Raw genomic sequence first — 15,000 nt, 5'->3', positions numbered from 1 at the left:
TGATAATCACATCGCCACAGCAGTCAGGAAATCCTTCTACGTGGCACACCTCATCACTCATTAGACCCATTATAGAGTACAATGCCCCTTTTGGTATGTACCTCACAAGACATCTACAACTGGAAAGGCCACAGAAATCCCTCACAAAGAGGATTACCGGCCTCAAACAGATGCCCTACGCAGACCGTCTCAAAAAAACTCCAGCTTTACTCTGTTGCATATCACCTACTCAGAGGCGATCTCTGCCTAACATACAAAGCTATGTCAAATCCAGAGCTGTTGGACATGCTCCACTTAAAGAAATCCCAATCCCTCCGAGCTACATGCTCTAGGGACCTAAACCTTGTCACCACAAAAAACAGAACATGGTGGAGGGATAGATTACTGTTCCAGAGACTTCCCATACTCTGGAACAAACTACCTATCTATATCAAACAAAGCTCCTCATTAGCACTCTTCAAGAAAAATCTTGATGATCGGATAGGAGATAGGAATTTCACCCCAGGGATCACTTATGTGGCTCTGCTTGATAGGAGCACAGGAAAATATTCTTGGGTGGCAAAAGCCAGGACACCGTTTGGCTAGGCTTATATGGGCCCTAGGGTTAATAGCCTAGTATCTACCTATGAATGCTACGGATAAGATCCCATCAGACAACCTATCAGGGTATTCTCGACTCAGGAGAACACACTACTGCTTATTTACTATTTCCTGTGGCTGAGATACTTCTTTAGATCTTTTTGGACACTTCTCCGACCATCTCTTAGCTGGATAGATCAGAGAGACAGCTTCTATAATTAGCACTGCCCATTATGTATTTATTTTGAAAAAAGTCTCATATTGTTACTCCACAACCTTTCATTTTGGTTGCATAAGTGTGTACACCCTTAAACTAATACTTTGTTGTGTGTGCACACCCTTAAACATATTTTGTTGAAGCACCTTTTGATTTAATTACAGAATTCAGTCTTCTTGGGTACACACCTGCCATCAATTAAAGAGACTCTGATTAACCCCAAATAAAGTTCAGCTGTCCTAGTAGGATTTTCTTGACATTTACTCAGTTGCCTGCAACAGCAAAAGCCATGGTTCACAGACAGCTTACAAAGCATCAAAGGGATTTCATTCTTGAAAGGTATCAGTCAGGAGAAGGGTACAAAAAAATTACCACAGCATTGGATACACCACAGAACACAGTGAAGACAGTCATCAAAAAGTGGAGAAAATATGGGACAACAATATGGGACAACAGTGACGTTGCAAAGAACTGGACATCCCTCCAAAATTAATGAAAAGACAAGACAAAAACTGGTCAGGGAGGCTGCCAAGAGACCTACAGCAACACTGAAGGAGCTGCAGGAATTTTTGGCAAGTACTGGTTGTGTACTACATGTGACAACAATCTCCCATATTCTCCATATTTCTGGACTATGGGGTAGGGTTGCAAGGCGGAAACCTTTTCTTGCACAGAAAAACATTGAGGCCCGGCTAAAATTTGCAAAACAATACATCAAGTCTCCCAAAAGCATGTGGGAAAATGTGTTATGGTCTAATGAGACCAAGGTTCAACTTTTTGGTCAGAATTCCAAAAGGTACGTTTGGTGCAAAATCAACACTTTGCCTCAACAAAAGAACACCATTCCCACGGTGAAGCATGGTGGTGGCAGTATCATGCTTTGGGGGTTGCTTTTCTTCAGCTGGAACTGGGGCTTTAGTCAAGGTGGAGGGAATTATGAACAGTTCTAAATACTAGTCACTTTTGGCCCAAAACCTTCAGGCGTCTGGTAGAAAAATGAAGATGAAGAGGAATTTCACCTTTCAACACAACAATGACCCCAAGCATACATCTAAATTAACAAAAGAATGGCTTCACCAGAAGATAAAGTTTTGGAATGGCCCAGCCAGAGCCCAGACCTAAATCCAATAGAAAATCTGTGGGGTGACCTAAAGAGGGCTGTGCACAAGAGATGCCCTCACAATCTGACAGATTTGGAGCACTTTTGCAAGGAAGAGTGGGCAGATATTGCCAAGTCAAGATGTGCCATGCTGATAGACTCCTACCCAAGAAGACTGAATTCTGTAATTAAATCAAAAGGTGCTTCAAAAAGTATTTAAGGGTGTGCACACTTATGCAACCAGCTTATTGTACTTTTTTTATATTTTTCCCCTAACAGATTTGTTTATTTTTCAATTGAATTGTACAGGTTATAGGTCAGATTAAAGGTGAGTAAAATTTTGAAATGATTTATTATGGTCTCATTTTTTATATATCACAAAAGCCTGGCATTTTAACAGGGGTGTGTAAACTTTTTATATCCACTGCATCTAGTCCTCCACAAATTTCTTTGGATAGGAGTAGTTTACTGGGACTGCCTTAGGATTTGATTCAGGTTATTGATCCTTCTTGTAGAGTAGTTTCCCGTAAAATAAAGAGGGATGCCTCCTTTCCTGAAGAGATTCAAGATTCTGAATCTGAACAGGAGGATGCAGGGATGGATTCAAGATTTTCTCCTCATATTTCTGATTCAGTCACAGAGAGATCTCTTTCTGATTTTCCCTGTGGGGAGGGGTTCTCTTTTTCTGAGACTATTGCTAGAATGTCACAGTGTTTTCAGCGGAGAACACTGAGGTTTCTTAGCCCCTCAGAAAATACTAGGACTTGTTACAGAAGGATTTTCCTGAACCTATACCCATTCCTCCTGTCCTGTCCTGTCTGTGTTAGAGGATGTGTGTCTTACTGCCTGCCGGTTATCCCTAAAAAGACAGATTGGATGTATAAAGTTGCCCAGTCTTTTAAATTCCCAAACCTGACTCATCAGCTATAGCCTTAGATAACTCCTCTGCTGCAAAGCACTTAGTTAATTCCAATTCCACTCTTATTAATAAGGATGGGAAAAGTATTGGTAGATATGGGGAAAATTTTATACTTCTGCAATTCTAAAGTTTAGAATTTTAAATTGTCAGGCTCATATGTCAAGTTTATTCTCACATATTGTGAAAGTATGTGGAATGTTTTATCTATAGTTTCTTCTCTTAAAGAAAAATCTGCTAGAATACCATAGTTTCTTCTATTGCACAGGTCACTATTTATTGTTGCAGTGTGTATATGATTCTGTTTATACTTCTTCCAGGGCTGTGGCCACTGGTACTGTTTTAAGAAGGTTTGCTTGGCTGCATTCCTCAGAACCTTCCAGGTGATATTAAAAATAAGATTTTAAATTCTCCCTTGGATAGAGATTTAGTGTTTGGCACCTCTCCTGCAGAGGTGATCAAAAAGTGTGATGAAAGGGGCAAGCTGATCCAGGGAATCTCTAATATATTTTTAGCCCTCCTTTTCTAAATTGTCCAAGGGATTTTCTTTCTACTCATCCAGTTTCTGCAAAAAAAGAATGAATGGTTTCAACAGAATTCAGGTGAACAGAAGTTTAAGAAGTGGCAAGGAGTTTCGAAAAGAAGTCTCAAACCTCCCAAAACAAAGGACACTCCAACACGTCTGACTGACTTTTCAAGAGACCTTGTGACCCCCTCCCAACCTGGCTCTCTTTCTCTTCCAGAAAATCTGAATTTCCATTTTCTTTTTTTCAACAGATTGTTTCAGGCAAATGGGTTCTGAAAATCATTTGTCAGGGTTACTTATGGCAGTGGAAGGAAATTCCTCCTTTCCAAAGGTCATTCCTCATCTTGTAGATCAGACTGTTTTGTTTCTTCTTGTTCTTTATCAAATGCTGTCCCAAAAAGTGATAGAACCAGCTCCTCATTCCCAGTTGGGGAGAAGACTTTATTCAAGGATGTTCCTATTGCCAAGGAAAGAAAATGCATGAAAACCACTTCTGGATCTTTCTTTCTTAAACCTGTTTGTGACCGTGCCCAAATTCAAAATGATATTACTTCATAACTTGTTGCCAAGGAGCCCGCAGGATTTTTAGCATGGAGTGCAAACCCAGAGCCCCGCCCACACAGCCGCATCCCCTCTGTCCATGCAGCCCCACCCCCTCCGCCCACGCATCCCCACCCCCACCCACGCAGCCATTCCAGTATCCCATTGCTTGGATATCTCCCCATTTGTCATTGACACTGTTTAAACTTCTCAGCGTGCATACTGTTTTATGCTTTACGTCTACAATGATTACAGACATTTGGATTTCATTTATAACTTTTATTTCAAATTTTATAGAACAAACACTGATAGACATTTACCAAACCTAAACAAAGCAATAGTCTTACAATGAAAACAGACTCAGCATTAAAACTTCTCTACCTTTGAAACCCACATTCACTGAAACAGCATTGAAACCCACATTCAAAGAAAATGCATCTGGCCAGTGGCAGGGTATGTTTACCCTTGGGCTGTTTTCAAATCATAGGCTCCTGGCACACATTTTTAGAACCATGCAAAAGTCCTATGATTCACCTTCCTGACTGTATTAATTATACTATATAATAATTGAATTATATCTCTTGTATAAATTAGCACCACTTGTTAGAGTGTGTGTTTAAATTTATAGTTCTGAACATTTTTCCTTTAAGTAATGAAACAAATCATATGAACCAATAATGACAACCTGGACAATTCAGAACATTTCAACCATAAAGGGCCACTCAAACTTATGTCATACAATCCACCAATATCAATCAATATGCAGAATCTCTGCAGAAGTAAAAGTCATCTGAATAATTTCACATTAAAGAGATCTGAAACCAATAAAGAGGTTGTGTTGCTAGGAAACCAATATTTCAGTGTTTCATTTACAAATTCAGTGCCTCTTGCCCTTGAAGAATAAATTGCCTATGTTACATTAAAAGAAACGGTAAGCTGGTATATTGCAATAAGGAATGGGTGGCAAGGTGAAAAACAGGTTGATCGTTATTAGGTGTCTCATCCAAAGGAGGACATACCAAGGACTGCAGTACCATACTCCCTTAAAATACAAATGCACATGCTGTAGGAATAGAACCTACAGCTCTTTGTATCAAGATGCAAATATGCTACCTGCTGTGCTAACACTGCTTTAAAATTCTATACCACAATAATGATACCATTTGCAAAATAAAACAATTGCACATTTTAAGCAGACTTAGCATGAGCAGCAGTAACCTTTGCTTCCCTTGAAGCTCACAATTCCTTGAAAATGCACTTGAAAATAAATTCCACCTGCTAGATCTAACGGGTTTATATTGTAACATCGAAGTCTCAAAACTTTGAATGCTACAATATTGAAACCACTACAACAAAAGTGGAAAATAGCGAAGCCGTGGAACATCTAAATCTTGCCATGGGCAAGATTTCGGTGGGCTGTTCTGCGGCTTCGCTATTTCCTCCACTGTGGTGCGATAGTTACAGACTGCTGTTATTGACATAATGTACCTCTAATCCACAAAATGCATAAACTGGCTAATCAACACCTCAGTATTATTAAAATGTAATGTAAATTCTATAGGTAAACTGAGACATTTCACTTAAGAAGTCTTGATTAACTTTCAGATAGTAAGTAAATTTATACCTAAACTAATTTATGGCATGAATTTCGTAACATCACTCTTTGTCTGTTTGGACTCTAATAGCCGAGAAGAATTGTATAATTTCTGCTGTCAAACAGACAATAGAACAATACTAAGGGGAATCTGTGTCTAAAAAGTCTTCAGATATTCAGATGACAGTCAACTGCCGTGGGAACAAAAGTATGAACTCCTTTCAGCCCCTCTTGTACCTTCCAGTGACTGCATTTGTAACCACATAATATTTTACACAAAAAGGTGCTGTCAACAACATTCATATGCAAGCCACACAGTCTGAATATATTCAGCAGATGCTTGGTAACTGGTGAGATATTGCTGCATAAAAAATTTTTTCACTTCTGAGATTAGTATAAAGTGCTATAGTTATCAAAATACAAGTCCTGCTGTCTGTTCAATGCACAAAAAATAAACTCTTGTCCCAGAGATTTTAAAATAAGTTTTAACCAACAATAGAAGACATTATCCATCTGTGTATCTGACAAAGAATGCTGACACATCTTTTTTCTAGCACTCTTTGTTGCAAAAACTTTGGGTACAAATTCAAACAGACATTCCCAATGTAAATCAGTTATTCCATGGGTAATACAATTGTTTCAATAAGCATTACAGAGGAGTAAATCACTTATATTGACTTTTAAGTCTTTACTAAGGAGCAGCTTACTAATAATTGTAAAAATTACTCATTTGTGTGACTGCAATAGGAATATTAACTTACTTTTCCTCTGCATTTGTTTTTATTGATAATTTTCAAAGCGTATTCTCTACCTGTCGACCTGTGAAAAGAAGACAGCTGCTAGAAAAATCACTCAGGCTGGGTGGCATTATCTTTTTCATAGAGTGTGAGAGAGGAAACTATCTTTATGGCCAATATAATATACCTGTTACGGAAATTCGCGCCTAACTTGTGTTTGGCATAAATACATGACGCAGATGCACGCAAGGCTTCTGGTCCTCCTAGATGATGAGTTTTTGTATTTCCACTGCCCTCAGGACTAGACTAGCCAAAAGTGCTCCCTCCCCCTCACTCAGTGGTTCCAGTGCCCTTATTTACCTGTTATTTGTACCTTCTTCGTCTGCAGTCCAAACGTCTTCCGGAATTCAAATTCCCCACGTTAGTGGAAAATGAAGATGTAAATTGGATGCAAAGGGCATTCTTAAAGAACGCCCCAAAAAAAAAATGTATTTATTTTTTTAATTAAGAGAAAATTAATCTCTTGGTCAGCCGGTTCCAGGGGGGTGCAAGTGCACCCCCTTGCACCTGCCTGCAGGCATCCTTGCTTGTTGCCTCTTCTTTTTTCATGTTTCCTGATAACACTAGACTTAAAAGATGTTTGTCATCGCATTCCTATTCATCCAGACTTCAGATTTTTCTTAAGGTTTTGTATGTCTGGATCATATAATCAGTTCTCTGCCTTACCCTTTGAACTATCCATTACACCAAGAGTGTTCACAGTGTCTAGCTCTAGTTATAGCTCATTGCAGGCTACAGGGTATCTGCATTTTACTCTACTTAGATGACTTGTTTATCTTTGCAGAGTCTTTTTCAGAATGTGAAAAAGAAAAAATCAGAGAAACTCCAGATAAAACTACCATCAAGCAGCTGCAAGTGAAAGGTTCCAATCACAGTGCTCGCACGGACTTCTTTATTGGATAAGACTCCCAGGCTAGCCTTAGCCTAACAGGGCCAGTTCTTCACCGTAGTACAAGTTTTCTTTTGTGTGTTTTTCAGAATGTCTAGAATCTCTGTCTTGGGTAAGAAATCTCTTGCACTAGCTGGAATTCCAATGGGATTCCAAGAGAACATCCAAAAGTCTTTCTTGACTCCCTCACTCATGATTGTGTTCCTGGGATATCAACTAGATACCTTAGTTCAAAGAGCCTTTCCTCCAAAGGAAAAAAATAGATCCTTATTTAGATCGATTTCCAAGTTTTTTCCACTCAGGCTTCAGTCACTGCAAGGAAATATCTCACGATTATGCATCTCATGGCATCTATGATTGTCATAATACTCTTGGCAAGATTCCACATGAGAAAGATACAGTGATATCTAAAATCTCTTTGGTCCCAACATCAACATCATTTATCTTGACAGTATCCAGTACTGGGGTTTGTCAGAAGACAAATCACTTGGCAGAGACAACAGATATCCTTAAATCAAGGTCTACCCTTCTCCCTCCCTGCTCCAAAGCAGATAGTCATCACAGATGCTTCAGATTTTGCTTGGGGAGCAGTTTCAGGAGAGATAAAAGTGCAGGGGGTGTTGGACACCAAGGACAGATGCAAGCACATAAATATCAGGGAGATACTTGCCCAGATCAAGGCACTGAATTCTGTGAACCATCTTTGGCCCTGGGGCCTCTTCAAGTGGTTACAGACAATACCACAGCAATATACAATCAACAAGCAAGGGGGTGGGGACTAGTTGTACCCTTTTTGCAGACTAGCCATGTTAGCTTGGGATATAGCTTCACGGCACAATCTCACTCTACAGGAATCTTACATTCCATCACAGCAAAACTGTGTTGCAGACCAATTAAGTGGGATCAGGGCACACCCTCACAAATGGAAACTAGATCTGGAGGTCTTCCAAGATTTGATCCATCTGTGGGGAATTCCTCAAGTAGACCTCTTTGTCTCGTCTGTGAACAATCAAGTGGAAAAATTCTGTTCTAGGACTCTATGCAAGAAAGCCTGGAAGACAGATGCCTTTTTTTTCTTGGGACAGGAATGTTCTTGTATGCCTTTCCAATGTTTCCAGTAATATCCAGGGTACTTCTGAAGATTAAGAAGGAATCCCATTGCGGTGACTCTCTTCTGGCCCAGACAACCATCAGTTCTCCCTCCTTTTGAAAACAGATAGGGGCAATTACCAAAACCTTCCTCACAGAATGGATCTACTCGCACAAGAACAGGGGTGTTTGATACACCATGACATCAGTCATCTTCAGCTGACTGCCTGGATGATAGGGTCTTAATTCCTTTTAGGCACCTGTTTTCTGAGGACATACAGCAGGTACTAATGGAGGCAAGAAAGCCTGTGACTAGAAAATAATATGTTAGCAAATGGAAAAGCTTTTCTAGTTGGTGCCAACAACATAACCTGCACACATTCAGGGCTAGTTGTTCTCTGGTTTTACAATATTTGTGTGAGTTACTACCCCATTGCCTTTCTTTTTCCTCTATCAAGGTTTAGTTACCAGCCATTTCAGCATGTCTGCCCATGCATCTTTCCCTTTCAAGGCAGTCGTATGTCAAAATGTTTTTGAAAGGGGTTTTGCATAAGAGGCCTTCAAATAAACTTGTGGCCCCTCCTTGGGATCTTAATTTTGTCTTAGAGAAACAAACATTTGCTCCATTTGAACCTGCTAATCTTGTCGACTTGAGGTTCTTAACATGGAAAACAATTGTATTGATTGCTCTGACCTTTGCAAGAAGGATATCTGAGTTGCAAGCTCTTATGGTGAGTCAACTCTACCTCATTTTCCATGAGGACAGGGTTTCTCTGAGAACTAATCATTCTTTTATGCCTACAGTGGTATCTGAGTTTACTTTAAGTCAAACTATCCATCTCCCCTTTTCTTTCCTGAACCTAAAAATGAGGGAGAAAGGATACTCCATACCTTTGATGTCCACAGACAACTTGGGTACTATCTTGACAGAATTAAATCTTTCAGATCATCAGATCAATTCTTCATTTCTTGTGAAGGTAAGAAGAACGGACAACTGGAGTAAAAACAGACTATTTCAAAATGATTGTCTAAAGCTATTACCTTTTGTTATACTCACCATGACAAATCTATTCCAGGCAGGGTCAAGGCCCACTCTACAAGGACCTTGACTTCTTCTATAATATTCTAGAAGCTGCTACTCGATCCTCTGTACATACTTTTACAAAGCATTATAAGCTGAATTCCTTCTCTAGGTCTAGATCATGGATTGCTAGGACCATTCTCCAGGGCCTTCTGGACCTTTCTCCTCCCAAATATAGTTAGCCATGGTAATTTACCCTTATAGCTAAGGCTACTGCAGCAGTGATCAATATGAAGAGCATAGTATAGCTGTGTAAGCTGAATTTACCATAACAGTAGATGTTCAAATGATCACTGCTGCAGTAGCCACTTCCTCCCTCCATCCCCTTTGTAATTTTGGTGTTTTTTTAATGCCAAGGTGTGGGCATTTATTTTTTGTTATTCCCAGCCTTGTCAATTCAGGTCACAGCCTCCATCTCTCTGCTGGCAAGAAAGCGCTGAAGGGCTTCTCACTCAAAGCTGCCTTTTAGTCAGCTGAGCTCAAGCCTCTTGACAGTTTGGGTGTGTGGAAAGTGCCCTGAAGATTTGGAAGATAGCCAGCTGTTACATCCTTGGCAGGACATAATCCCACATAGCTAAGGCTACTGCAGTATTGATCATTCGAACATCTACTGTTATGGAAAGTTCAACTTACACAACTGTACTTTTTATCACAAAATCAAAAACCTGAAAGACACATCTTAAACAACAGTGTAGCTAAGCATACTACCTCTCAACTGTACAGAGTTTTGCCTCATATTTTTGGTCTGGTTTTGTAAAATTGTGATTTTCTGTCAAATGTTTAAAGATTGAAGTCAGAAATAAATGAGACATTTGAGTGTCAGACTTCACACACTTCAGAAAATTCAATACAAAACATGTTATTCTATCAAATTTCAAAGTTTGTGAAAGCAATATTTAAAAATCGTCCCAATTTTGGGCCTTTGCTCCCCCCCCCCCCCCCCCCACACACACACACACACATTACTTATAGATTTGTTTAGATTTCTTGTTCTAAAAGGTTGAGAGGTATGCTCAGTGCACTCAAAGGAGTACATGACATTTTTTTTACTGAACATCTGTTGGAAACTTCTGCACTCAAAAAGCACAGAATATTTAGAACAGTGCAAACAAATGTTATTAGTATATAATGGCAAAGAATGCTTGTGTGAAAGGAATTCACCACTATAAATCTCTTTTCATGCGTACATATTGTAACAATTGGAAAAAATGTGTTTCCTTCCTTTCCTATATGGGGGTAGCATTTTAAGGAAACACCTTTCAACTCTCTCTATTTCCGCGTAATTTCAAACTTCTTACTCATATTTTTGTTTGTTCCTCCAAAATGCGTGGTTTTCTGACAAATCACTGAGGATTGAAGGCACTAAATAATTAAATATATTTGAGCTTTAGACTTCCTATCCTTCAAAAATTATATGTTGACGTAAATCCTCTTATTCAAACAACCTTCCAAGTTTATAACAGCAGTACTCAAAACGTGTCCCTATTTTGGGGTCTATTGTTCTCCTCCCTCATTATTTTATTATTTTAGTTTTTGTTCAAATTTGCTGCACTAAAAGTTTGAGTATTGAAGGTTGGATAATTTTTATAATGATAGGTGAGCGGTGGGGGATAACAACACTAGGGTTTAATACAAAATTTAAATATCGTGCTAATACCCCTGATATTAAATCTAAAACAAAACCAAAGGTACTGATGGCGTTACAAAGGTTTTATGAATGTGGTAAACTTGTACAGGAGCAACACTTAGTTTTCAGGCAAACCTGCAAAAGCTCGCGTACCGCTTTAGCTAATCTGACAGCGTGCATGACTTGAGAAACTGCTGCAGTCTGCGTTGTATCTACGGCTAGTACAACGGAACAGTTTTAAAAAAAACGGTATTATGTTATTGGAGCAGTGTGTGTTTTTAATGCGTAGATGTAAATATTATTACTCTTTATCAAAAGAATTCTAGAAGCTTTAAGTTATGGTAAACATTTCCGACATGAGTACGGGAAACTAAAAAAAAATGGTACTATAGGATTCACGTCTGGTGGAAGAAGCAACTGGAAATTCAGAGGAAGAGCTGCCGTGTGACCGGAGAGTCTACTACGTCACACGCCACCGATTTTATGCTAGAAGGCTTACCGTGGTACAGGCCGCCACCAGGGGGGAAAGGGGAGGAGAGCACTGAAAGGAAGAGCAGTAAGTCCTTTTCTAAAGCTGTGTTTTTTACAGCTTCAGTTCATGTACTATTGCTGTGGCGTAGTTGCAAACTTGAGAAGAGGTCGAAGGAGAATTAGGATGGTGTAGTGCATGTTAGAGGGGCGTATGTCTCGTCTAAGGAGTGATAGCAAGAGCTTCGTTAGGAAGTGGTTTATTTAGTTATGTGTAATAGGTTCAACAAGTTTTTTTCCCCATTTATAGTTAATTTTTGTAGATAGCTTAAAATGAAACGAGGCAGTGTAAGGGGTGTGGCAAATGGAGAGCCCAGTTCACAAGGAAGTCATAGAAGTGCACTACTGTCTGAAGTGACTGTGTTTGGGCGGAGTAGATCACCATAAAATAGTGTGGAGTGATTGACAGGAATGTTGCAAAAGGTTTAACATTTTGTTAAGTAGGTTGAAAAGAGATACGCAGAGAGCGCTTGGACAATGGAACGGGAAGGAGCATCTTAGGTGGACATTGGGGACACAGCTCAGGAGTTAGAGATTACGAGGAGGGTACGTGATGCATAATGGTAACACTTGCCTTCATGGAATAAAAATGAACAGTGTGTACAGGAATGAGTCCTTTAGGAGAAAGACTGGAGCAGTGGATACTGAAATAGGACAAGATGTGGAGAGGGACTGGCGAGAACGATAATCAGTATTGCATAATTGGACCAGGAAAAGGGTAAAGGATGAAGAGGTGAGGGATCAAGGACCATAATGGATCTGTTAAGATGCCAAAGTGAGGGACTGGCAAAAAGGATATTCAGTCATGTATAACTGGACCAAGAAAGGGGTAAAGGAAGAAGAGGTGAGTGAGCAAGGACCATACTGGATCTGTTAAGGTGCCAATGGAAAATTATAAGTGAGGATTATCAGCAGAGAGTTTGGGTGACCAAAGATCATGACTAGGTGCTGGCACAGTAGGGGCAAGTCTTGATAAGATGTGTTGAGAAGGGTGATGGAAAAGGTGTGGATTGTACTTCGTGATTGTGTGATACGCTTTGTCGCATGGAGGGGAAGTTGTAGACATATCAAAGGGTAGTTAACTTGGGAGTCTTTAGCCAGGAGAGAATAACTGCAAATTTCTAGAAATATTTGAAACTTGTGTCAGGGCCAGCCTTAAGTGAAATGGAGCCCTAGGCAATGGGCTCCATGGTTTCTTCCCCATTTTCCCCTAGCCTTCTCTCCCCACCCTCTCCCGACTACTATTTCTTGTTTTGTCATTCTGTCTTACTCTTCAACTTTTTCCTACATCGTTTTAACACTCCAAATGGTCAGAACTGCACTGTAATAACAGTGGAGGAAAGCCATTAGTTCCCGATAAACTATGGTGTGCTTGATGCCCTGAGATGCATTTTAGAGCTTTTCAATTTTTGACTGTCTGATGGTCTGAAATAAAATAATGATTAAGGAAAGAAATTCAGTATTTTTTTTCTTTTCTGTAGGAAGTAAGTAGTTCCCAGTAAACTGAGAGAAGAGGTGGTTGTAAGGGCAGATAAATCTTAGAGTAGTTAGTGCTTGTGTTCAAAAAAAAAAAGGAACATGGCCACATTACATTTCTGGTGTCTGCTGTTGTATATGGTTGTGCTTGTGTTTAAAAAAAAAAATGGAACAAATGGCCACAGTTACATTTCTGGTGTCTGCTGTTGTATATGGTTGTATGCGCTTAAGTTGAGTAGCCTATTTGTCGACCTCTGAAAGGTCGATAAACTGAAGGTTGACACCTTACCATTAGGTATGCAATAAAAAAATAAATCTTGTTTTGCTGGGGACAAGCTCCCCTGCCCCCCACCAAACCACTGCTAATTATATATACTAACTCTGAGACATCACACTCCTCAGGGAAAGGGATAATTCTCCGCCTGGGGACTGTCAATCTCACACATTTGTCAACCATCTGCACATGTTGAACAAATGTGGTTGATTAAACAGATGTCAATAAATCTGTTTTAGGCCAAATATAGTGCACCTCTCTCTATAAATGTATACACACACAGTGGAAATAAAAAGTGTACACACCCCTGTTAAAATGCCATGTTTTTGTGATATAAAAAAATGAGACCACAATAAATCATTTCAAAACTTTTTCCACCTTTAATGTGACCTATAACCTGTACAGTTCAATTGAAAAACAAATATGTTAGGAGAAAAATATAAAAAGTATGATTGGTTGTGTAAGTGTGCACACCCTTAAACTAATACTTTTTTGAAGCATCTTTTGGTTTAATTACAGCATTCAGTCTTCTTGGGTACACACCTGCCATCAATTAGAGACTCTGATTAATCCCAAGTAAAGTTCATCTGTCCTAGTAGGATTTTCCTGACATTTACTCAGTTGCCTGCTACAGTAAAAGTCACGGTTCACAGAGAGCTTACAAAGCATCAAAGGGATCTCAATGTTGAAAGGTGTCAGTCAGGAGAAGGGTACACAAAAATGTCCACAGCATTGGATATACCATGGAACACAGTGAAGACAGTCATCAAAAAGTGGAGAAGGGACAACAGTGACGTTACAAAGAACAGGACATCCCTCCAAAATTGATGACAAGACGAAAACTGGTCAGGGAGGCTGCCAAGAGAACTACAGCAACACTGAAGGAGCTGCAGGAATTTCTGGCAAGTACTGGTTGTGTACTACATGTGACAACAATCTCCCATAGTCTCCATATGTCTAGACTATGGGGTAGGGTTGCAAGATGGAAGCCTTTTCTTGCACAGAAAAACATCCAGGCCTGGCTAAAATTTGCAAAACAATACAGCAAGACCCCCAAAAGCATGTGGGAAAATGTGTTATGGTCTGATGAGACCAAGGTTGAATGTTTTGGCCACAATTCCAAAAGGTACATTTGGCGCAAAAACAACACTTTGCATCACCAAAAGAACACCAACCCCACGGTGAAGCATGGTGTTGGCAGTATCATGCTTTCGGATTGCTTTTCTTCAGCTGGAACTGGGACTTTAGTCAGGGTGGAGGGAATTATGAACGGTTCCAAATACCAGTCACTTGTGGCCCAAAACCAAGTGTCTGCTAGAAAGCTGAAGATGAAGAGGAATTTCACTTTTCAGCATGGCAGTGACCCTGAGCATACATCCACATCAAGAAAAGAAAAGCTTCATCAGAAGAAAGTTGAAGTATTGGAATGGCCCAGCCAAGGCCCAGACCTAAATCCAATAGAAAATCAGTTGGGTGACCTGAAGAGGGCTGTGCACAAGAGATGCCCTCGCAATCTGACAGATTTAGAGTGCTTTTGCAAGGAAGAGTGGGCAAATATTGCCAAGTCAAGATGTGCCATGCTGATAGACAACTACCCAATAAGACTGAATGCTGTAATGAAAGAAGACTGAATGCTGTAATTAAATCAAAAGGTGCTTCATCAAGGTATTAGTTTAAGGGTGTGCAAACTTGTACAACCAGCTTACTGTACGTTTAACAGATTTGTTTGTTTTTCAGTTAAATTGTACAGCTTGTAGGTCCAAAAAAA

At 39.7% G+C, this 15,000-nt stretch overlaps 2 protein-coding genes across 2 annotated transcripts in view; one reads left to right on the top strand and one right to left on the bottom strand.

The window, feature by feature from the left end:
• The window catches only part of LOC122787785 (receptor activity-modifying protein 3-like), a 343,166-nt gene that overhangs the window by 167,229 nt on the left and 160,937 nt on the right, over positions 1-15,000 (bottom strand). The window lies entirely within an intron of this gene.
• The window catches only part of EZH1 (enhancer of zeste 1 polycomb repressive complex 2 subunit), a 3,086,757-nt gene continuing 3,082,967 nt past the window's right edge, over positions 11,211-15,000 (top strand). The window contains exon 1 of the mRNA XM_044054680.1: positions 11,211-11,510. Within this exon, the coding sequence (XP_043910615.1) occupies positions 11,438-11,510 (73 nt within the window). The 5' untranslated portion in view covers positions 11,211-11,437. The remainder of the gene's footprint in view (positions 11,511-15,000) is intronic.

Source organism: Protopterus annectens, chromosome 13.part0, assembly GCF_019279795.1.
Source record: "Protopterus annectens isolate FY-2018-M chromosome 13.part0, PAN1.0, whole genome shotgun sequence".
NCBI lineage: Eukaryota > Metazoa > Chordata > Ceratodontiformes > Protopteridae > Protopterus > Protopterus annectens.
This window is presented reverse-complemented; position numbering and strand designations above follow the sequence as displayed.